Source organism: Chinchilla lanigera, unplaced genomic scaffold (assembly GCF_000276665.1).
Source record: "Chinchilla lanigera isolate Chin_1 unplaced genomic scaffold, ChiLan1.0 scaffold00018, whole genome shotgun sequence".
In the NCBI taxonomy this organism is placed as follows: domain Eukaryota; kingdom Metazoa; phylum Chordata; class Mammalia; order Rodentia; family Chinchillidae; genus Chinchilla; species Chinchilla lanigera.
Window position 1 is genome coordinate 13472126 of NW_004955419.1, and position 22736 is coordinate 13494861.

The 22736-nt window shown below is 50.0% G+C and overlaps 1 protein-coding gene across 1 annotated transcript; it reads left to right on the forward strand.

Moving 5' to 3' along the window:
• The first annotated feature begins 6778 nt into the window (after positions 1-6778).
• On the forward strand, positions 6779-20204 carry Ambp (alpha-1-microglobulin/bikunin precursor). The gene is made up of 10 exons (XM_005382656.1): positions 6779-6987; positions 8508-8650; positions 9008-9084; positions 10145-10261; positions 10714-10815; positions 11549-11595; positions 17719-17800; positions 18877-19044; positions 19333-19506; positions 20087-20204. Exons 1-10 carry the CDS (start codon positions 6871-6873, stop codon positions 20116-20118), a joined length of 1059 nt encoding a protein of 352 aa, XP_005382713.1. The 5' UTR covers positions 6779-6870; the 3' UTR covers positions 20119-20204.
• Positions 20205-22736: the final 2532 nt, after the last annotated feature.

The window sequence follows — 22736 nt, forward strand, 5'->3', positions numbered from 1 at the left end:
CCATCTATCCACCCACCCATCCATCCATCCATCCACCCACCCACCCATCCATCCACCCACCCATCCATCCATCCATCCACCCACCCATCCATCCACCCACCCATCCATCCACCCACCCATCCATCCATCCACCCATCCACCCATCCACCCACCAACCCATCCACTCATCCACCTACCCATCCATCCGTCCATTCATCCACCCATCCACCCATCCACCCATCCACCCATCTATTCAGCAACACCACTGGCATCGACTGCAAGTCAAGCTATAAGGAGAGAAAACCAACAAGTAACAAGGTGGCTTTGCCCAGGAAACAACAGACTGGTGGGGGCAAACAGATATTTACAAGTTCACACGTGATATTTACAAGTGCTTCCATGGGGAAGGCAGAAGGTGGGAGTCACCCAAACAGAAACTGTGAAAGGGTCAGGGAGGCCCCCAAGGAAGCCCTAATGGCTGGGAGGCAGGCAGCTGTTGGCCCGGAGAAGGTGGGCAGCTGGGAAGCAAAGGCCCAGAAACCTCTGAGGTTCCCAGCTCTTTCGGTCCAGGAATCGCAGGGCCTTGCTGGTCCCATCCAGAGTTTGTACTTGTGTCAAGAGCAGAGAGGAGCCTCTTGAGGAGCCACCAGCTTAGGTTTGCATTTAGATCATGCTGGCCACGTATGGGAAGTGGAGTGATGGGTGAGCTGGGGCGGAGACCAGTGAAGAGACCAGAACAGATGGAACCTCTCCTCCAGGAGTACCTGAGCCAGAGTGGGAAAGTCCCCAGGCAGGCCAGCTGTCACATGGCCTGGGGGGTCAGAGGAGAAGGAGCAAGTCAGCCAGCTGGGAGCTGCTGGGGACTGTTGGGGAGCCCAAGGTTGTGGTAGGGAGGTCCCGGCTACACATGGAGTCTTCCCATCTCTGAAGCAGACTGGGCCTAGCCTGATGATATCAGGATCAGTTTCCCCTCCGTGTCTCCCAGTGCAAGACCTGGGAGGACTTGGTGCGGTCTCACCCAGCATTCTGCAAAGTAGCCTTGAGGATGTCTCCAAATCATGCAGCTAGGCCAGCCAATTGTGGAGCCCCAGGGGCCAGGTATTGGGAAGCATAACTTGTGGCAGGGGATTAGGGGTGCCCAGCAGTGACCAGGGTATTTGTGGAAGGCCAGGGAGGGACAGCCCAGGATCAGAGGGTGATGCCAGGTACAGAAAGGTAGACTCAGTGGGGCAGGGGGCAGTTAAGCCTGCAGATGAAACCACACAAATTCCAGGCCTGGCATCATCACTTATCCATAAGTGACCCCGGGCAAATGACTTAACTGCTCTGAGCCTGAACATGTCATGCTCAGATGGACACATGGATCAGGTTCCTTTCCAGAGCTGTCACGGGGTGAAATTCCCTGATATTTAGAAAGCATCTTGCATTTGGCTTTGCCTGTTGCGCAGAGTTTAGCCAAAAGCAGCTTTGAGTGAACATGACAATTTGATGGAATCAACAGTGCAGACTTAAACAAAAGCTGTGCTCGTTAAACACACATCCGTGGAGAGCCAGCTGTGAGCTCTGGAGCAGTGTTTGTACAGAGCACGGAAGAGGGGAGCACCCAGTTTACGCCATCACGTCTCTGTTGCCAGTTCCTCTTGGATACCACATCAACTTGGGGGTCTCTGCAGGTTCATAGCCAGGCTCCTCCCACTCCCCAGTACCCTTGTTGTGCTGCCTCTGGCCCTGCTTGCTGGGAGGTCCACAGCCTCAGACGGGGAGGCGGCTGGCATGGGGCGTGAGAGTTTTTCTGAGCTGCAGTGGAGTACGGATGGGGACCACCCAGGGGCGCTGGCCGCTGCTGTTTCATTCATGTTTAGATGGTTCCTGATGGCCCTGGAGCCTCAGTTCCATGCTCCAGCTCAGCAAAATCCCTCCTTCTTTTCCTGAGTGAGTCACAGGACTCACAGCATTGGACTCCGCTGCCCTGTCTTACAAGCCATTTGCCCACCTGTCCATCAGCACCTCCGCCTAGAGTCCCAGAGCCCAGGAGCTGCCACAGGACTGCAGAACTGGGTGAAGATTTCAGCTCTGTTCAGCCCTTACTAAGAAACTGCCTCTTGAGGGTGCTTCTGGAAACCCGAGGGCCACAGCTCTTCTGCAGATTGCTGGAATGTGGGGGCTGAGGTAGTGGCTCTTAAAAACTTCAAATGTGAGAAAAGATCTCTGGTACCTTAGAGCACTGGAATGAGAGAAGCTTTTAGAAACGCCAAAGCATTAGGAATGTCCCAGAATTCCAAATGCCTAGACCTCTCTGGAATTGTAAAATATGGTCTTGAAGTTGGAAGGGATTCTCTGGAATCTTCAGGGGAGTGAGGGAGTGCTGACTCCCAGACTTAGGAAGGCCACCCGTGAATTCTATAAACCTGGCAAATCTCAAACGACCTGGATGTCTAGCTGAGTTCTCCAGACCCTTGGGGACCTCTAACCTGGATCACCAGCTCTCTCAGCCTCAGTTTCCTTGCCTATAAATTGGGGCCACCAGCCTAGTAAGACCCTTCCTAGAGGTTTCAGGAAGAAATGCTTCCAAAGTGTTCGACAGAGGACGTGGCAGATGTAAGGACTTAATATAGTGACAATTCAGGTGACAGTGGCCTTGGGGGCCTACAGCAACGGTACGCAATTCTGGAATTCCCCCAGAGACCTATTTTTTAAAAGCCACAGTTTAAGCTCTCCAGCTGGGGTGGAGATCGGCAAGGTCGAAGCTGACCGTTTGTGCTCACCAGGGGCGGTGAGCCGGCTTGGCGCGAGAAAGGCTGGGCTCTCTCTTGAGGTGGTTCTTTGAGAGGTGTTTGCTCTAGGTCCCCAACCTTGTCTGTACAGAGTAAGGTTGAGCACAAACCATGCTGTCTTTGTCAAAGCTCTCTGCTGTCCTCTGGTGGACACAGCATGGTCGCATCTTTACAGTGCATTTCCAGCCACACAGGGAGCACGCGTCCCTCAAGGGCTCACTGTGGAGCCCTTTCACAGGTGTCGGTCACTCAGTCCTCATTTTCGCCATGACAGGCGAGGTCTGGAAGTAGAAGCTGAGGCCAGCAAGGGAAAGTCTGTCACCAGCAAGTCATGAGGATTGGGCTCGAGTCTCTGAGTGGCCTTGCCCTTTGGGACAAGAGGGGAAGGGAGAGAAACAGAGCCTAGAAATGGCTGGGCGGGGAGAGCGTCCCCTCTGACGTCACTAGTCACTGTGTCCTGGGTGCTGTCCACCTCTGGCTTTGCCCCAGTGATCCTGAAGGGACAGCTTGAGGCAAGAACTCCAGGTCCAAAAGGCAGGTCGTCCAGCCATGCTGTGCTGCAAGAGCAGACCGAGGCTCGGCCACAGGCTCGGGTCTGCATCTTGCCCAGTGTCCTAGATGTCCCGGCCATCCAGCCACCCGTCCCAGTGCCCTGCCCTCTGGTCTTTCCGGAGAGCCTCCTCGGGAGGTGACCTGCAGCCCACTTGTGGAAACCCTGTAGCACCTGCTGTGTGCTCCAGGTGGGGGAAGCCTGCCGCCTTCCCAGCTCACCTTCAACTCCTCTGTCTCCCAAGCTCCACACCTGTGGATCTGTGGTTGCTGCTGTTTTGGGTTGTTTTTTTTTTTTTTTAAATAGAGTCTCACTAAGTTGCCCGAGGTGGCCTTGAATTCAAGATGCTCCTGCCTGAGCAGCCCAGTCAGAGTGCCGGTGTTGCCACACCCAGGTTGGATTTTTAAATTTAGTTTTGCATCACCAGTGCATTTCTCTGCCCATTTCCCCGCTCTAAGACTTTTGCGATTGCTGTCCTCTGTGCGCGAAGCCCTCCTTCCGTGTGGCAGTCTGGCTCACTCCCACTCTCCCGGTCTGACCCCTGTCCTGCCTGCTTCCCCTAGAACTGCGGTGACCATCCTGCCTCACCCTCTCCTCCTCACTTACCTGCCCCTCTTATCAGACTTCAAGCCAGCGCCCGGAAGCTCACCATGCTCCCTGTCCTGTCCCCAGCACCAGGCACAGAATGTGCATCTGGTGACAGAATAAGTGAGAAATGAATTAGTTATGGGGACAAACCCTGTCTGGCCCCCAACGGGGGTACAAGCTGAGTGACCTTGAACAAGATCTGTTCCCTCCCTGAGCCCTGAGGGTTTCCCACAGCCTTTGGCGCCTCTGAGGCTTCCAGTGTGGGAGGGCCCTCCCTCCCCGCACTTGAAATGGCCAGGCACTGGCTGCTTGCTGTGGACTCCTGGACCCCAGGGTCCTCCCTCCCAGACAGCCAGGAAGGGACCTGGGGTCAACCCAAGGCAGCTGGCCTGGCATCCTCAGGCCCAGGGTTAATTTTTACCCAGCAGCTCAAAGTCCAGATGGCCTTGGCAGCTTCTCCCTCTCTGTTTGCTTGGGTTAATGATCTCGGGAGCACAAACATCCCCACCCTGGGCAGGAGGAGGCTGTGCACCAAATACTCAGCCCCAGCCAGCATGGCAGGGATGGGGGCTGGTTCACTGCTGCGGGCCTCAGCTTCCCAGCAGGCCATGGGGCTGACAACCGTGATCCTGCAGCCACGCGGGGAAGGCCAGGAGAAGGTCTCAGTACACAGGGAAGGCAGTGGGCAGTTCAGGTCGCCCCTCCACAAACAAGAATCTTGCTTGACCTCTGGGCAGTCAGAAGAGGATTGTTATCTGCAGTTTACAGATTAAGAAAGGGAGCAGGAAAGCCACTCTTAACTCACTCAGAACACAGAGACATCAGGGTTTCTGGCTTCCGATTCTTACTTCATAGCACCTTTCTGCTGCTACCACTACCCAAACCATAAAAGCTTGAGAAAGTCTGTGAGAACAAGGGATAACTGTTCCAGAAAGCCAAACCAAGATACTATATCTACTGTGTATCAAGGATTTGAACTCCCTGGCGGCCAAAGCAAAAAGGAAATGTAATCAGTGGCCACACTGTCTGTTACAGAGGAAAGGAAATACATTCTCTTAGGAACAGACACACTTTTTCAGGACACACACCAGGGACAAGAATGCATCAACTGGATCAGTTCTTACTTATCCATGCACTGACTACGTAAGGGATTCCCCCAATTTTCACAGAGCAGGGGGCTTGTTCTTGGACCCACCTTGTGAAAAGGACATTCTAGCTCTGGCAGGAAGGTGGCAGTGTGGATAGAATATTCCTTGCCAGGATCCAAGAGGAAGGGAGAACAGCAGCTGTAACCTCTGGAGGAGAAAATATCTTCAGGAGACCATGGTCTCACTGGATAGAGTTCAAGCCGTGGAGACAGACAGATCTGGGTTTTCAAAGATCCCATTTAAAATTTTAAACCTATTGACTAATATATTTGCTTCCTAGGGCTGTTCTAACAAAGAACCACAAACCAGACAGCTTAAAACAACAGACGTGACTGGAAGTGATGGGGTACGCCTGTGATCCTAGCACTGGGAGCCTTAGGGAGGAGGGTCACAAATGTGAGCCCAGCCTGGGCAACTTAGAGACTTAGAAGACCCTGTTTTAAGAAAAACTGGAGGTGTTCTGTAGCTCAGTGACAGAGTACTTGCACAGCAGGTGTGACAGCCTGGGTTCAACCCCCAGTACAACACACAGACAACCAAAAATGTTCTCTGCCACATTGAGGGAAGCCGGAAGTCCAAGATCCAGTTTCGGTGGTTGCCATCAGCCTCAGCAGCCTGTAGCTGCAGCTGCGCTGTCTCTGCCTCATCTGCACATGGCCACTGCCCCTGCACGTGTGCCCTCTGGGCCTCACTCTCCATTCTCTGATACAGACACAGGTCATTGGGCCCACAACCATTCTGTGGCCCTCATCCTAACTAATCCACATCTGCCAATGAGGTCGCATCCCGCAGCATGGGTGGGCAGGAACTTTGGAAGGGATGCTAAGCAGCTCACCACAGACCCTGGGGGGCGGGGGCAGGAACCTGCTAGTGCGTCACCGGTGCCGAAGCCCCCAGCCTTACCCCAGTGCGGGAAATAGGATGGTGGTCTCCATTCTACAGATGCAGAAATTGAGGCACTGAGACATAGAGTGACCTGCCCAGAGTCACACAGTAGCAGGAGTCCCACAGACAGCTGCTCAGTCCAGAGTCCCTGCGCTCAGCCACTGACAGAGACTCCCTTTCCCGGCAACCCCACATCACGTCCCTGCTGCGGACCCCTGGCCAGGCATGCCACTTCTTGGAGTCTAGTGTCTGTCAAGGGGAAGGTAGCACCCACTTCCGGAGGAGATTCAGAGTTAAATGCAACCCTGTGACCTGTGCAAATGCTGGGGACAAAATCAGCAGATTGCAGGTGCCCAGGGAATAAGTTCTGTTATATCAGCACCACCACCATTGTCATGGTTGTCATCGTCATCATCATCATCATCTCTACTGTGATCTGCAAAGGCACCAGGAAGCCAGGGGTCAGAGAAAGCAGGCCGGGGGCAGGATGCCTGGGCTCTAGCTTGGCTCTGCCACTGACCTCCCCGTGGTGGCTGGTAAGTCACTTCCTGTCTTCCAGCCTCAGTTTCCTCATGTGAGAAACAGAGCAAATCAGGCTAGAACTGCTGGAGCTCAGGTGGAGGGACACAGCAGGAAAGCACGTGCTGCCTCCAGTGGCCGCTGTGCCAGGTGGGCATCCGCAGGGACCTTTCCTGGGGGCTCGGCTCTTTGGAGTGAGACACCCTGGCCTCTGACCTCAGGATTTGACCCCATCAGGCTACAAGGTGGATCAAAGCAGCCTCGCAGCCCTGATTGGTCCTGGCTGTGGAGAGCAAACACCGAGGTCACCTATAAGCCTCGGGCCCTGTTCCTAGCCTCAGTTCACAGTCGTCCCTGCCAGGGAGGTGGTGGCTCCTCTGTCCCCAGTCCAAGTGGAGAGACACCCAAGACAGAAGAGCTGGGAGCCATGTGGGGTGTTAGGGCCCTGCTCCTGCTGCTGACCGGATGCCTGGCTGTGAGTGCGAATTCTGTGCCGATGCCGCCAGATGACATCCAAGTGCAGGAGAACTTTGACGAGTCCCGGGTAAGCTGGCTTTCCTGTGGGTGGCTGTGGGACTGCAGTGTCCAAGTGCCCAGGCCTGGCTCCTGTCTCAGTGCCCATCTGGAATGCACAGCACAGCCCGAAGGGCCCCTGCCGCTCTGGGTTCCGGGGCTCTCTGAAGCTGCCATTCTGCTTGCCACTCACCCTGTGGGACCCTCTCCCCTGATGCTCTGAGCCAGCACCCTCACATTCTGCCCCTGCTCAGGGGCTCCTGGGAAATCCATCCTCCGATGAGAACTCACTGCAGAGAAGGCTTTGTCCCCTCTGCCACCACCCCAGGAGCCCCTCGAGGCCTTGAGTTTAGCGAACCTTGAGGACCACCTGCTCCCAGACTTCATCCTTTAGTGATTTGGCCCTACCTACAGCATCCTTATGTTAGCGCATCCTGGTCCCCCAGCCTCACGTGGACAGAAACCCAGGTGGCACTGGGCAGTCTTGTGCCCATGATCTTTGCCTGGGCATGAGGGATCATGGGAAGAGGAGAAGCAAGACAGGGCTGATCAAAGGCCATTGGGATCAAAAGCCATGGGTCAAGGGAGAGTCCTGGCCTGGGCTTGGACCCAGCACTGTGTGCCCACACACACACACACACACACACACACACACACACACACGAGTGTGTGCATGTATGATCCTCAAGCTGCCTGAAGTCCCACCTCTGCCCTGAATGACACAGCCACCTTGAGCAGGACCTTGCTGCCTGCAGCCCTGCCACCTGCTCTGTGTGAGAGACTATTGGACCCTTTCCAAGGTGGCAACAGTAGATGTGCTTTGCTTTAGGGACGAGGGAGAGGTGCGAGCAGTGGGGCCATGGGAAGCAGGCCTCCCTTCTTGGGGTCTGGGATGCTAAAGGGCCTGAGGCTCTCTGGCTTGTTCTGGGTGATGTGGGTCTCCTCCAGCTGTGAGGAGAGGAGGCCACAGCAAGGTCCTATGTGGCCCCGCAGGGTGCAGGGTACTGCCAAGATCCCTCCTTCCACCGCTGAGGGGAGCGCCTTGTCACTGTGGGAGAGAACAGCAGGGCTGGAGCTCTTGGAAGCAGTGGTTGTCCCTCAGAGCATGGGGTTTGCCCTCCTCACCCCATCTCGGAGGGACACAGCCATCTGCAGGGCAGGCGGAACTCTGGCTCACAGCAGCTTCCTGAGCTCGCCGTTACCCGCAGCCCCACCATTCACTGTAGGCATCATCGGGCGCTCATGCTGGTACATACCGGTAATCCCTGCTATTCTGGAGGCTGAGGCAGAAAGAGCACAAGTACAAAACTAGTCTGGGCCACTTAGTGAAACCCTGTCTCAAACTGATAATAAGTAAGTGGCTGGGGATGTGATCCAGTGCTAGAGCACCCCTGGGTTCAGTCCTCATTGCGGTAAAAAACAGAACAAAACAAACAACCATCACCCAACCGCAAAAGCCTGATCACTGAGAGGAGCGGTCAGGGGGTGTCAACAAAGTCGTCTTCAGGGTCCAAGGCCTATCCAGACCTAGCGCTGATGGTTGCCTCCTAGATCTACGGGAAGTGGTTCAACCTGGCTATAGGCTCCACATGCCCATGGCTGAAGAGGATCAAAGACAAGCTGAGCGTGAGCACGATGGTGCTGGGCCGGGGCACCACGGAGGCACAGATCAGCACGACCAAGACCCACTGGCGGTGAGTAGGGGCAGCAAGCCGGAGCAGGACCCCACAGCCTCCTCGTCTGGAGGGACAGATGTGGCCTCTGAGCACCAGGCGCCCCCTCCCCTGCCCTGGAAGGCGCCCTTTCCTCATCCTTCCTACACTGTCAGCGCTGCATCCCCAACACTGTCTGCTTTGCAACCTCCTCCGGCTCAATTCCCTCTTATGTAAAATGGGGGCCTCCCAGGCTAGTGTCAGGGTTAAACAGGATGTTTAGAAATGTTATTTCCAAATCTAAAAGAATTAAGAAAAATCAGAGTCCCTCAATGGTGTTGGGTGTCAGGACCATGGTTGCTACTACAAGTTACCTTCTGTCTGGTTCGTTCATTCCAGGAGAGGAGTATGCGAGGAGATCTCAGGGATTTACGAGAAAACAGACACGGCCGGGAAGTTCCTCTACCGCAAACCCAGTATGTGAGGAAGGAGCTCCGTGCTCCTCCCCTGAGCTCAAATCCACTTTTCTCGTCGGTTCACGTGCTGTCTGTCCCTCTTAGCTGAGATGTCAGCTGCCTTTCTCTAGATGCCTCCCACTCCAGGCGTGGTGGCGCATGCCTGTAATCCCAGCACTCGGGAGGCTGAGGCAGGAGGATTGTTGCTAGTTCGAGGGCAGCCTGGGCTACAAAGTGAGCTCAAGGCCAGCCTGAACTGCATAGCGAGACCCTGTCTCAAAAAAGACCAAAAAAAAAAAAAAAGATGCCTCCCCCTCCTTCTGTTTCTTCCTCTCTCTCCCAATCTGTGTCTCTTTCCTCTGCTATACTCATCTGGAGCAGGGTGCTGTGCTGAAGGCCAAGGACAACGTCAAGGTTCCATCAGTCTTCAGGTCTTGCTGTGCCTGGTGCCCATGACAGAGACTTGGGCATGCATTTAATCCCTGAATATGCTCTTGTCAAGGGATTATGTTAGAGCTGACTATGTGAATGTTTGGGCAGATGGACAGATGGATGGATGGGTGGAAAATATATGTGTGAATGAGCAAGCAGTGAAGATACATATAGTAAGTCCTCCTGCTCTAGGAGTAAGTTGCATTCATTCGTAAGCCGACAAGGTGAGTCTTACACAGCACATCTGTGAACGTTTGCAACTCTAATGTGTGTTAGCCAGGGACTTGTGTGGATGGTAGATAAACGAGGTATCTCATAGGCAAATTGATCAAGTGACACAGGAAAGAAGAAAGAAAAGAGGGAAGAGAGAAAGGAAGGAAGGGAGGGAGGGAGGATTTAGACAGCACTGATGAAGTGACGGTGGGTGAATTCATGATGTTTATAGTGGGTAGAGAGAGACTATGTTTATAGTGGATAGAGAGTTTATAGTGGACAGAGAGAGACCGAGGATGGGTGAACTGACAAACATACAGAGGGTACCGGTGGATAGATGGATGGGTGGCTGACGACACGATGTGTGAATGAGCAGGTGATGAATCTCAGGCAGAAGAACCTTCTGACCACAAATCCTGCTTGCATCTCTGTGCAGAATGGAACATAACCATGGAGTCTTATGTGGTCCATACCAACTATGACGAGTATGCCATTATTCTGACTAAAAAGTTCAGCCGCCACCATGGACCCACCCTTACTGCCAAGCTCTATGGTAAGGGCCAGTTCCAAGATGAGCCTCTTGGAACTGGGAGGGGACCACTGATTTGGGGATGTAGGGTGGGGAAGAGTGGGGAGTTTTGCTTTTTTTCTTTCTGACAGAACTCCAGTTAGGAGAAGAAGCAAGTGTTTGCACTCCCTGGAGGAAGGAGGTACATAATCTTGATCAAATCTCTAAAATAAATTCCAGAGCCTCTAGCCCTTGAAAGAGACAATGGAAAGGGGCCTGTGTGGGGACTCAGAACACACATGGGGCTCCTGCCTGGGAGCCAAGGAGGGAGCTTCTTCCTGCCTGGGAATTCATCATCCCACAAGTGTACTGAGGGTACTGAACAGGGTGATGTTTCCAAACTTTGCCTAAACAAAAATCTCCTTGCCAAATCATCTTGGCCTGGCCAGCCCAGGTGCCTGATGGCTTCAGGTGTCTCCTCTATCTCCTATTTCTAGGGCGAGAGCCGCAGCTGAGGTACAGCCTACTGCAGGAGTTCAGGGAGATGGCCCTGGGTGTGGGAATCCCCGAGAACTCCATCTTCACCATGACCAACAGAGGTAAATGCCACCCCCTACCCCACCTTGGACTTCTATCCCCTGCTCCTCCTTCATGGTCCCGAGAGACCAACTCTAGCCATTGTGTCTTTGCTATAACCCTCAGTCAAACAGGGACTATAGTCTCCTTCCTCTTTTTAGAAAACCAGAGAACCATTGGATTGGTCTCAAGCCTCCCAGCACACCATTGGCAGAGCTAGGACTAGAACCAACTCCATGAGCCTCTTGTGCCCATTTGTCTCAATGAGGCCACATCCAGAATCCATAGGAGCCTCTCAGAAGGCCATAGAGTACCAGGATTGGAGCATGGGCTCGGGAGCCAGAGCTTCTGGGTTCTAATTTATGTGGCTTCTGGCTAGTCAACCTCAACCTCTCAGAGCCTCACTTTCTCCCATCTGTAAGATGGGGACAGTAATAGCTCCCTTATCTACTGCTGTGAGGAATCAATGAGATAAAGCCATTAAATACACTAACACTATGCCTAGGAAGTGCTCAATAAATATTAGCTATTGCTGTTCTTGTGGTGATGTTGCGATATGGGTGGAGAAGGGTGGGTAGGCAGGTGGTAATGATGGTGCATCTATCAGCCTGCTGTTTTTCCAGTGGATGGCCTTGAGCAAGCAAAATGGGCAGGGCCACCCATGAGACGGACTGCACTCAGCATCATAAAAGAAATCTAGGTCTAGGTTACCCCCAAGCCTGGTCCTCTTGTTCACTATCCTGTCCTCTGATCTAGGGGAATGTGTCCCTGGGGAGCAGACACCACAGTCCGCCCCAGCCTCGGTGAGTATCTCTTCCCCTCAACCCCACCAGCCCTGTCTCAAGTACTCTACACACATGGTCGTTTCTGACCCTGCTCTGGCCCTGCTATGGTGGGAGCAGATCACCGAGGGCTGCGTAGGACATGAGCTCTAAGGTCAGACCCACTGGCGCTCAATCTTGACTCTGCCACACGGCTGATTGCTGCCCTATCTAGACCTCACTTTTCTCATCTGTGAAGTGGAATAATTATGTTTACCTCCTGGGCTTATGCTAGAATCCAATAGCATGTTGGTGAAGCTCTTCATATAGTGCTTGAAAGTGCCTAAAAGAAGTAAAACACAAATATGAAATGACAATATTTAATAATGAGTAGTGGTACTCAGTACATGGAAATAAAATCAATTGATTTCTCTTAAAATCTGAGAACAAGTGACTTCTTAAGACAACTCCTTCCTCAGCAGCCTTCTGCATTTGCTCCTCCAATTTTTTTCTGCCCTTTGTCATATTGACTAAGTTTTATTCATTCTTGCTTCTTTTACTATTTGGAAGTTATGTATCCTAATTTATTCTGCTGATTTGTGTATGTCCAGAGACATTTGTGCATGTTTCCATGTGAGCATACAATGTGTATTTGTATGCATGTGTGTGTATAGTATGTACGTTTACTTAAAAACACATTCCTGAAAACTGAAAAATAAAAGATGAGAAAAGAATGTCATTCTGACATAGAATCAACACTGTTAACATATTACATATTTACTCCTATACTTTTAAAGAAAGATACTCTTCATCTTATAAAACACATGCTCATTGTAAAGAATTAAGCCAGTGCAGAAAATATCAAGATAAATAAAACATTTTTAAAACCCCCAAACTCCCATTATTCACATAATTTTAGCAATCTTAACAGGACAGACCAAAGGAAGCACACATTGACGGATTATACTTAGACTATTATTAAACACACTTTTGTTACTGATGCTATCTTCTATTTTCAAAACATTAATTGTTATTTTACTTAAATTTAAAAACAAACCAAAGTGAACTTCTTGAACTTCAAATAAACATTTCCTTACTACAAAAGCACATGGCTTAGAGGCAAGTGAAGATTAAGAAAAGACATTTAAGAGGCTGACATTGTTATCTATAAACCTAAAAAATATTTATTCTCTCTGTGACTTGCTTGGACTTTGTTCCATCTCCTCTTGGCCTTTTCTTCTGCATACTCCAGGTTGACACCAATCCCGTTCCATTTTGTCCCTATAATGAATGCCCACTGTCATTTAGACCACTGAACAACTAGTCCACAGTTTTATAGTTTTGTAGAACTAGCTCTCCTGGTTCTGTATGTTAGTTTTTCTTGTCTAATGACCATAACCAGATTCTTCATTTCTGATTCATTCATTCTTATCAGTGTTGCTTTTTGCCAAGTAGAGTTTTTCAGGCAGTTCCTTGGTGTTGTCCCCAGAATACTCAACCTGTGATACTGGAAGAAAACAGAATTAAAGAACAGAAGGCAATTCCCCAATGGCTCCATGCTATACAGTCATTTGCTTAGAACATGCATTTATGAAAACAGAGCTTGTTATGGTTTAGCTCTAGAATGTCCCCCCAAAAGGCTCACATGCTCAGAGTTTGGCCTTTTGGAAGGTGACTGGATCATGGGGGTGCTGTATTCATCAGCTGAATGCTTGGAAATGACTGCCTGTTTCCTGCACACTCAGACGCCATTTTGATTTGGGGCAGTATCCTGGTGTCTGGGAGCAGTGCATCACTCCATCTTCTCACACATGGTGACTGCTGTGAAATGGGTGGGACCACTGTGAAACCTATGTCCTCTCCTTGCAGGCAGTTTGTTTTTTCTACTCTTACACCTGGGAAAACTTATCATTGAAGTCAAGGTCATGCTTGGTGTTCATATTTCTATATAAACACAGAAATGTTCATGTTTCTGTATATGAACACAGTGTGCTCTTTTCCTGCATAGATGTCCAAATACAGACTCCAAATGCATTTCTTATGCATTCCAGGGAAATTCCTTGCACAGTGTGATTAAATTCATCTTCTGTTCCCTTTATGGCGTGTTGCTCATGGGGAATACTCAGTCTCTCTACTTAGAGCTTCTTGGTCTTTCACAACTCCTTGTTTCTCTCCGGTTGATTTCAGCTCTTTATCACATTTGTTGGGATTATCATTAACCTTGCATTTGTAGTCATTTTCAGTCATTCTGTCCCCTGGACAAGTCATTGCATTCTGTTCCTTGCGAGTTCTGGTTCTAATTTATTTGCGAGCTCCAAATTTACATTGTTTTATTCTTACCTGTTTAGGCCTGGGTTCACTTTTCATCTTGCTCTGTTGTTTTGGCAATTCATCTTAGAGTCCTGTCTTAGTTACTGTCTCATCACTAGGACACAATTAAAGGAGGAGGGGCTTATTTAGGCTCGTGCTTTCAGTCCATGGTTCGCTGGCTGGAAGGCAGGAAGGGCACGGTAGAAGGTTCTGGTGGAGGCAAGCTGCTCACTTCATGGTGGCCAGGAAGTGGAGAGTGAAGGGAGGAAGCAGGGAAGGAGACACCCTCCTCAGGTCACGCCTCCAAGGACCCACCTCTTCTGATCAGACCCCACCTCCAAGCAATGCACTTAGCTCTTCAGTACATTAATCCACCGATGATGACTACAGCACCCCCATGATCCAATCACCTTCCATAAGGCCAACCTCTGAGTGTGTGAGCCTTTTGAGGGACATTCTAAGCTAAAGCATAACACACCCTGTTTTCATAAATGCATGTTCTAAGCAAATAACTCCATAGCATGGAGCCACTGGGGAGTTGCCTTCCATTCTTTACTTCTGTTTTCTTCTGGTATCATAGGTGGAGGATTCTGGGGACAGTATCCATGAAGGCGAAGGGATGAGGGTGGGTTGTGATGAGGCAGAAGTTAAGTTGTGACACAGTCACAGTGCCCCAGCCAACCCTACAAAGACCTTGGTGGCTGGGATGACCCTTTATAGCTGTCTCAAGCTGGCACAAAGGTGCAGACCATAGTACCCCCATATGGACCAGTGTGGGAGGCAGTGTAATCCTGGTGAGGTGGGTCCCTTTAGTTGAGGCTGTCACTACACAGGCTGACAGCTGAAGGCTGTGTGACAGCAGCATGTCCAGCCGCTGACAGAGCAAGTCCAGTGCTGAGGGAAAATCTAGGCAGTTTGGGACAGTGTCCACCACAGTCAGGCTCTTGCTTTTGTTCAGGTTATTTATTTATTCGTTTCTGAGGTGGGTTTGGGTAGTGGGATAAGTTATGTGAAAATCCCACCTCACACACTTTGTGGTAGTTTCCCAGGGCTGCCCCAACAAGGTGCCACCAACTGGAGGTCTAAGCCATAGAAATTTATTGTCTTACAGTTCTGGAGGCTTCCAGAAGTCCGTGCTCAAGATATTAGTAGTGTTGGCTCCTTCTGAGGGGTCTGAGGGAATATCTATGCCCTCTTCTCCCTCAGCTTCCGGAAGTTTGCTGGCCATCTGTGGCATTCTTTGGGTGTTATGTCTGGCATTCTCTGGCCTGTGGCTTCATCACCTCCACCCCCCTGCCTTTATTTTTCAAGTACATTCTCTTTGTGTACCTCTGTGTCCAGAGTTCCCTTTTTTACATGTGCACTACTTATACTAGACAAAGGCCCATCCTAAGGACCTCTTCTTAATTACATCTGTAACAACCCTATTTCCAAAGAAGGTCATGTTCTGAGTTACTGGGTGTTGACTCCAATGTATGAATTTTGGAAGGAACACACTCACTTTATAACATTCTTCCTCTGCTGTGTTTCAAAGGACTGCTACGTGTTCTACATAGGGCTCATGGCATCTGTCTGGGCTGGTGTGTTGTGCATCTGTTCCATTGTGTAGACCCAGAATCTTTTCTTTTTGATACTTGAACTCAGGACCTTGCGCTTGCCAGGCAGGCACTTGTGCTATATCCCTGACCCCTATAGACCCAGAATCTTTACCCCCCTTTTTCACTCTTTTATTCCCAGAGAGCATTTCACTATTCCTCTGTCAGGGAAAGAAAGAAATGGGATGTCCTGAAGTTTCTATTCTCTCTGCAAGTGTTGGAAAGAATTAAGAGTTTGACACCATGCCAGCTTTGGAAGTTGGGAGACAGAGCTAAGAACTGCCCCTTGCAGAACCATTATACTCCATTCTAGAATGTTCGGTTTTTTTCACTGGGTGCTAATTTTAAACTTTGGCTTTAAATCATGCCCTCTTTCCTTTTTTTGAATGACACTGATGGAAACTCAGGGGGTGTGTTGCTAGAATAATTGTTTGCTAAATATTAGGTAAGGGGGAAAGAACTTGTGAAGAGAGTTTCTATTGTGCGTCTTGGTTCAGAGGTCAGCTTTATCTTCATTTCTTTATCAATATCAGGAATGAAGCAGTAACTAAAGACTCCCTTGTTAAAGACAGAAATATAGCACATTTCTGTTTCTCCTGTTTCTTACTTTCTGTTTCTATCTTTTTAAGTTTCCCACATTCCTGTTTTTATGGATATTCTTGAAGATTGATATTTAAATCTTCCCACCCTTTGAAAAAAAATTTTTAAAAATATTTACATTAAGTTGCATAACTGCTTTAGCAAGTATTTATTTTAACTGTATTTTATTGGCCTTATAGATTACTATAACTTCTTTGGTATCATATCTTTGATTTCTGACATTTAGAATCCCTTCTCAATTGGTGGGAATATTTCTGTACACAGTTTCTTCAGAAAAGCAGCATGAGTGGCAGGCTTCTGGATCCTTGCCTAGCTGAGAATGTTTTTCTGTGGTTATATCACATGGTCAATAGCGCAAATGAGTGAAGAATTTTTAACTTATAATCTTTTCTCCCTTATAACCCTTAGATACTGTTCTTGGGATTTTGTCATTAAATCCTGTCATTTACTTTGAGGGTCACCAGGTTTTGTCCCTGGAAATGTCTAAGAAAGAGCTCTTCAATAATTTTTCCTAATTTTCTTTTCCCTTATAATTGAGCAACTCAAAAATATTTTCTTCTATCACTTCTACTGTGCTTGTCTCTCCTGCTGGAGTTTCAATCAGCTGGATTTATTTTTTGTAGTATCTAGACTGCTGCTTATTATCTCTACTGTATAGTTAAATTCAGTTATCTTTTCCATCTTCAATAGCTTTCTAATTTCATCTATTCATTTCTATCACATCTGGCTCCTGTTATATTGAAGTGCATTACTTTTAATTTCATTTATGCCCTGTTTTCTTCTGTTTCCTACTGTCATTCTGTGGCTAGTGAGAATATTTCTTAAGTTTAATCCAATTTTTTTCTGAGCAGCTGCATTATTTAACTTATCCCATGTTTTTCTCCACTCCTTCATCCTCATCAAAGAAGGCCTCCAGCTGCTAGCTTGAGAGGAGTCTGTAAGAAACTGCAGGCCCCTAAACATTTTCACAACTTTCAGCTGCACCCAGGAAGCAGACGGGGAAGCTGAGGCTTACTGTGGTTCTCCTTTTTCAAGTTCCAGATCTCATCTGTGGACAGCAAAGCTGCCTGGTGGCCAGCAGTCTCTCTGCTCATGCTTTCTTTAATTGCCCTGAGATTCTGCTTTAGGGGAGTCTATACCTAGAAACCTCCTTAACAGCTTTGGAGCCTGCCCCGTTCTGCAGGCCCCACCACCCACAGCCAGGAATATTAGGGTCAGTCTTGGGGTCCCTTCATGCTCTCACAATGGAGTTTTACAAGCAGCTAATGATGCTCCTCCTCCAAATCAGTCACACACTCCACTGTGTAAAAAGCGCCTTCCCATTTCCAGACTGGGAATGCTACTTTTCCCTGGTTTCCAACTCTTGGATAGATTCTTTTCCATTATTATATTCCTTTGGGCATTTCACCTGGAAGTCAGATGTGGAGTTATTATTATACTTCATGGTTTTCATTTTCATTTCAGATTAGAAATCTACCCTGTGATCTTTGTTGTGGAACTCAAGTTGATGCTCATGTAAAAATAGTCCATTCATGTTTAGTAGCTATGCTTGAACTGTACCCCGATTTCCAGAGCATGTGGCTGTTGTTCACATACTCTAGGAGTACAGGGAGCAGCGGTGGCAAGGTCTCCACAGCAGCTTATTGTTTCTTCTCTGCAGAGAGCCCGGCGGGCTGTGCTGCCCCAAGAAGATGAAGGGTCAGGGGCTGGACAACCAATAACTGATTTCATCAAGAAAGAAGGTACTGAGAACCTGCCTCTTCACCCCATTCTGTCATGCCCCAGAAAAGAGCTCACCCTGGATGCCTCATCACTGTGAAATTGCTGGCTCACTGCTAGAGTTAAGAACCAGGCTAGGAAAAGGGAGAGAAAATTCTCTGCACTGTGCCAGGGTTGTAGGGAGAGAGAGGAGCATAAAGCACGGTCCTGAGCTTATGAACTCTCAGCTCTGTGATGAAAAGTGAGTTCTTGCCCTGTGTACATCACTGTTTGGCCTCCAAGCCTTGGTTTTCTCATCTATGCAGTGGGACAATGGCCTGTTGGGCTGACCATCAGAGCTCTTCTAGGAGTAGTGGGGAAAGAATGTGAGGATACTTTGTGTTGCTAACAGTATTCAGAAATGCCTTGCTCTCCAACTCACTCAGCCAAAACCAAACCTGCTCAGCCCCAGTCCTGTGCCAGCCACTAGGGTCACAGAGACAAACCATTCCCATCTTCTTGGACCTTCTGGTCTAGTGGGGAGGCATCCGAGGAAGAAAGTGATGAATCCAAGAGAGGTTCAGCAAGGGGCTGGAGGAGCTCAGAGGATGTGGGGCAAGGAGAGCAAAGAGACCTCCTGGACCAAAAGGAATTCACACTCTATCCAGGCATGGGTTTTAGGGTGGAAGGCATTCCAGGGACAGGGGACAATGGAACAAAGGCATTATGGTGGCATCTCAGTGAAGAGACCAGGCTGCCTGGCATGGGGCTGGGAAATGTATTATTAGCTACTATTATTACAGATTCTCTGGGTACATGAAACCAACACAGGATGTGGTAGGTCTGTGGGTCACTGGTAAGTCCGCATGTTATAAAGTAGAATGAGCACTGGTTACAGAGTCCAATAGACATCTTTGGATCTTAGCAGTGTGACCCTGGCCAAGTCACTTCACCTCTCTGAGAGTCAGGTTTGCTTTTTTTTAATCTACAAAATGAGTTGGTAACTCTTCCTCTAAGCGCAGATGTGAAAACTAAAAGGGTTGATGGGTATTAAGTCCCCCGCCTGGTAATAGGTACATAGTAAGCACCCAGTAAGTGCTGCTTTCCTGCCCTTCCCCAGACTCCTGTCAGCTAGGCCACTCGGCAGGTCCCTGCCTGGGAATGTACAAGAGATACTTCTACAATGGCACCTCCATGGCCTGTGAGATCTTCCAATATGGCGGCTGTCTGGGCAATGGCAACAACTTCATCTCAGAGAAGGAGTGTCTGCAGACCTGCCGAACAGTGGGTGAGTACAGTCGCTGCCTCAGTGCACTCTGCACTCTCACAGGTCTGTTCTCCCAACAGACCATCTATGAACAGACTTAAGAGTACATGTCTCCTGGTAGAAATCCAGGGCAAGTTGCTTAAAGTCAGAAGATGTGGACTTGGATATGGGCAACCTGAGGCTGGCTGCTTCTTTTCTGTGGATGTTTCCCAATCTGTGAAAGAGGGGCCACATGTTCTAGATGATCAGGGTCTCCTGGCTCAGTCATCATAAGCATCACCAATGCTCTATGCCTCTCTCCACCCACAGCGGCCTGCAATCTCCCCATAGTCCGTGGCCCCTGCCAAGGCTCAACCCAGCTCTGGGCATTTGATGCCGTCCAGGAGAAGTGTGTCCTCTTCACCTACGGGGGCTGCCAAGGCAATGGCAACAAGTTCTACTCAGAGAAGGAGTGCAAGGAGTACTGCGGTGTTCCTGGTGATGGTAGGAGGCCCTGCGGGGCATGGGCTGGGCTGTGGAGCTGCCAGATTTCAGGAGGGAGAGCCCAGGAGAGGGTGGGTTAGTTCCAGACTGTTTCTCTGGTGAGCAGCCCATCCACCCTCCGGGCCTTAGCTTCCTGTCTGAAATGGGCCAAGCCTAGAGCTTCTCCCCAGCTGGAATTGGGCACCTGAGATGCCAGCCGGGCACCAGTCAAGGGTGTACAGGGCAGGCTGAGGAGCTAGGCATAACTGGGTGCCCATTCTGGTGCTGCCACCTTCAGGCTTGCCATACGGGGCAAGGGGCAATTTGTGCCTTCAATCATCTCTTTTATAAAATGGGATAAAGGGCCATGGACACAGGGTCAGTATGCGAGCCATGGCAGCTTTATCAATAGTGACAACAAGGGAACAACAGCCACTTAAGATTTGTGTGCCTTGATTTTTCTCTTTGAAAATGGTACCTATTTTGTGGAATGCCCTTTGGAGAGAAGTCACTCGGGGTGGCCTCCCCTCCTCCCTGCATTCTCCCAACCCTTGAGCATCCCCACCCATGGACCACTCCCTGAGCCTTTCCATGTCCACAGGGGATGAGGAGCTGCTGCGATTCTCCAACTGATGGCCAGAGGGTGGCCGGTGTTTCTGCCAGGGCAGGCTAGGCCAAGTGACCTGAGTCCAAATAAAACCAGACTGCATGTTGCTGGGGCTCCATGTCCTTACCATTCGTTGTCATCCTAAGGGTAACAAGGTGAGGGTGGGAAGGGGAGAAGCTTGGGAGGTGGGCCAGCAGGAGTCCTCAGAGGTAGAAATGTAGGGCTGGAAATGTAATGCATTACCTGCAGCACATGAAATTGGCTATGCAGTGTAAAGCACGTCAGTGTGTTATTCCACAATAGTGTAGGGATTAATCTGGTTTGTTTCAGTAAAGCTAGAAAAGAAAGGAAGAAAAACTAAGCACTTGTGTCTGGGAGAGGTTGGACCCAAGACACAAGCAACCCAGGGTCAGAAGAAATATTGGTGCCCTAGTGTGCCCTGGGGGCTCAGGGCACGCCCCCGGCGCCTGGTCACTCCCTTCTCCAGCCACACCCACTTCCTCTCCAGGGCTTTCCTTGGGCTGTTGCCCCATCCCTGTCCCCACCCTGGAGATGAAGTGCCTTGGCTCTTTCTCTACCTTGTCCTGGCATGTCGTCTCCTGGAATCCTCAGGCTGGCGCCTTGCCTGGGAAGGAGACTGTTCGCTGGCCTTCTAGTGTGTCCAGGACAGCCAGCTGGACCCAGGACCAGAGAGGCTGGGGCCCCTGGGCTGGGCGGGCTTCTTCCCACCTGGGAAAAAGAATGGGAGGACTGTCCAGGGGCACTCAAGGACCCACACGGCCTCTGAATATGCCAGGAGTCTCAAGAGTCCCAAAGGTGCTGCTTCTGTAGTGGAGAGATGAGACCCCAACTTCCTGTGCTTGGAGGTGGAAGCTGAAACCAGGGCCAGCCCACGCTCTGTGTAGTGACCAGTACTCTAAGAGCCGGCGGGCAATTCAGTCAAGGGCTGGAGACCTGTCGGGAAGGAAGAAGGGAGGGAATTTCATATTTCTTAGATGTGGATATAGAAAACTTTGCAGCTCTCTCAGACACACAAGACCTCCATTGGTTTCATCCGGAGTCCTGAGCTTGACTGCCAGTTTTCAACAGGAGATTGGCCTTGAGAAAGCATTTGTGGCTGTGGTCAGAAGTCCCTGGGCAGCAGTGGGTGGGACAGGAGCAGGGGCAGTCTGAAAGAAGCAAAAGTTCTCCAGCCTGGGACTAATCAACATTGTCCCACCCCATGGCCGTCCTACCTCCTTCATGCCTCCCCCTCCAGGGCCAGCTGTGGATGGCAGTTTGATTGAAGGAGCCACTTGAAGAGACTATTTTCAAATGACCTAGACTGAAAGACAAATGCTTAACCACAAAGTGCAAGCTCCAGGTGCCCTGCCAGCTCCCAGCAGAGGAGGGATGTTAGGCTCCCAGGGTCTTTTTTTGAGACAGGGTCTCGCTATACAGTTCAGGCTGGCCTTGAACTATTTAGTGCACGTTGGCCTCAAACTCTCAGCAATCCTCCTGCCTCTGCCTCCCAAGTGCTAGGATTACCAGTGTGTGCCCAGCTTTCCCAGGGTCCTTTTCAATAGTTCTGAGTTTCCCACTTAAAAACCAAGCTGAAAAACCAAAAACAAACAAAGTAAATAACCAATCTGTAAAAATCTGGGCTTCTCTATTTTCCCGAGAGGTAAAAGGTTCTGGTAGCCTTGCCCTGCAGTCCTGGTTGGGCAAGAGGGCCTGCCCTCACCTGCCTAGCCCCTGAGGCATTTGTGTCTGTGACACTCACTGTAAGTTTTTACTAAAATTTAAAAAATTAAACATATCCTGACCTCACCCCTCAGTGGGGGGATGGGTTCACAAGATCTCTGTCACAGAAAGTCACAGTGCTCACCTCGCATCTCGGAAGTCGTTCTGGAAGTCATTCTCAGCCTGGTAGTTCCTCGAAGATTCATTCGATCCTTTTATTTCCTCACTTGATTCTCAGATAGTCTCACCTCCATTTTCTTTTAATGGTACAGGTCACATTTCCTACCAAGTACATGAGGGGGCTTAATAAGGAAACACTTCTTTCTTTCTCCCTTTGAACTGCCATGTTGTAAGACCCAGGGGCCAGCCCTTCAGCAGTGAGAGCTCTAGGACCAGGCCACCCTGGCCTTATTTGGTTCAAGGGTGTGGTGGAATCCTTTGGCCCACGACCCCTCCTTTTTGTTTCAGACACAGAGAAACTGTCAACTGCTAGCTCGGGGATGTCCATGGTCACTCACACAAAGCTCCTGGGAGGGCAGTCTGGCGGGCAGAGGGGAGTGTCAGGTGGGCCGTTTGATGGTATTTTTCCAGGTGAACTAAGGAAGTTAAACCTCTAAGGGCAAGTTAAACCCGTAAGACCATAGCTGATCAGAGACATGGGTGGAGTAGGGGCATCAGCGGGTGGGAGGCTGGGAGCCACAGGCAGACTGAGGAGCTGTTGCCCTCCCCACCTGCACCAGCTGCAGCTGGTCTCTGCTGGAGTCGCCTCTTCTACCATTTGCCTTTGGTTTGTGTGACACGTTGGGCTCTGGGTAAGTGCCCCAGTCCGGTCTCCCATAGCTCATGATAGAAGACACTGATTCCTGCTTAAGAGTACTAGATGCCACTAGGAATTGGGCAAAAGCCATGGACACTCTTCTGC